The 326-nt window shown below is 69.6% G+C and overlaps 1 protein-coding gene across 1 annotated transcript in view; it reads right to left on the bottom strand.

Moving 5' to 3' along the window:
- Window positions 1-325, bottom strand: part of ADCK4 (aarF domain containing kinase 4) — a gene marked incomplete at its 5' end in the record, with an annotated part of 2,502 nt that extends 2,177 nt beyond the window's left edge. Inside the window, one exon of the mRNA XM_010567194.1 lies at window positions 214-325. Coding sequence (XP_010565496.1) covers window positions 214-325 — 112 coding nt within the window. The remainder of the gene's footprint in view (window positions 1-213) is intronic.
- Window position 326: the final 1 nt, after the last annotated feature.

Genomic DNA, 326 nt, shown 5'->3' with positions numbered 1-326 from the left:
CCCTCCCACCCCACAGCAGTAGGACCTCCCCCCAACTCACCCCTGGGACCCCCCACACCCCCAGCACCCTGAAACCCCCAACAGCCCACCCCCAACCCAGAGTCACCCCAAGGCTGCTCTACTCCCCTGGGGTGCCCAGGGGGGGTGTCTCGGTGCTCCTGGGGGGAGTCTGGGTGCCCCTTGGGGGGGGTCCAGGGTTGGGAGGGTACCCACCTTGGATGCTGAGCATTTGCCCCAGCTTGAGGGCGGCCCCTCGCACCCGACAGAGCGTGGCCACGATCCGCTCGGCGTTGGCTTCCGAGAGGAGGGGGCTAGTGTCCAGCGGG

This window comes from Haliaeetus leucocephalus, unplaced genomic scaffold (genome assembly GCF_000737465.1).
Source record: "Haliaeetus leucocephalus isolate CR32 unplaced genomic scaffold, Haliaeetus_leucocephalus-4.0 Scaffold227, whole genome shotgun sequence".
Classification (NCBI taxonomy): Eukaryota; Metazoa; Chordata; class Aves; order Accipitriformes; family Accipitridae; genus Haliaeetus; species Haliaeetus leucocephalus.
This window is presented reverse-complemented; position numbering and strand designations above follow the sequence as displayed.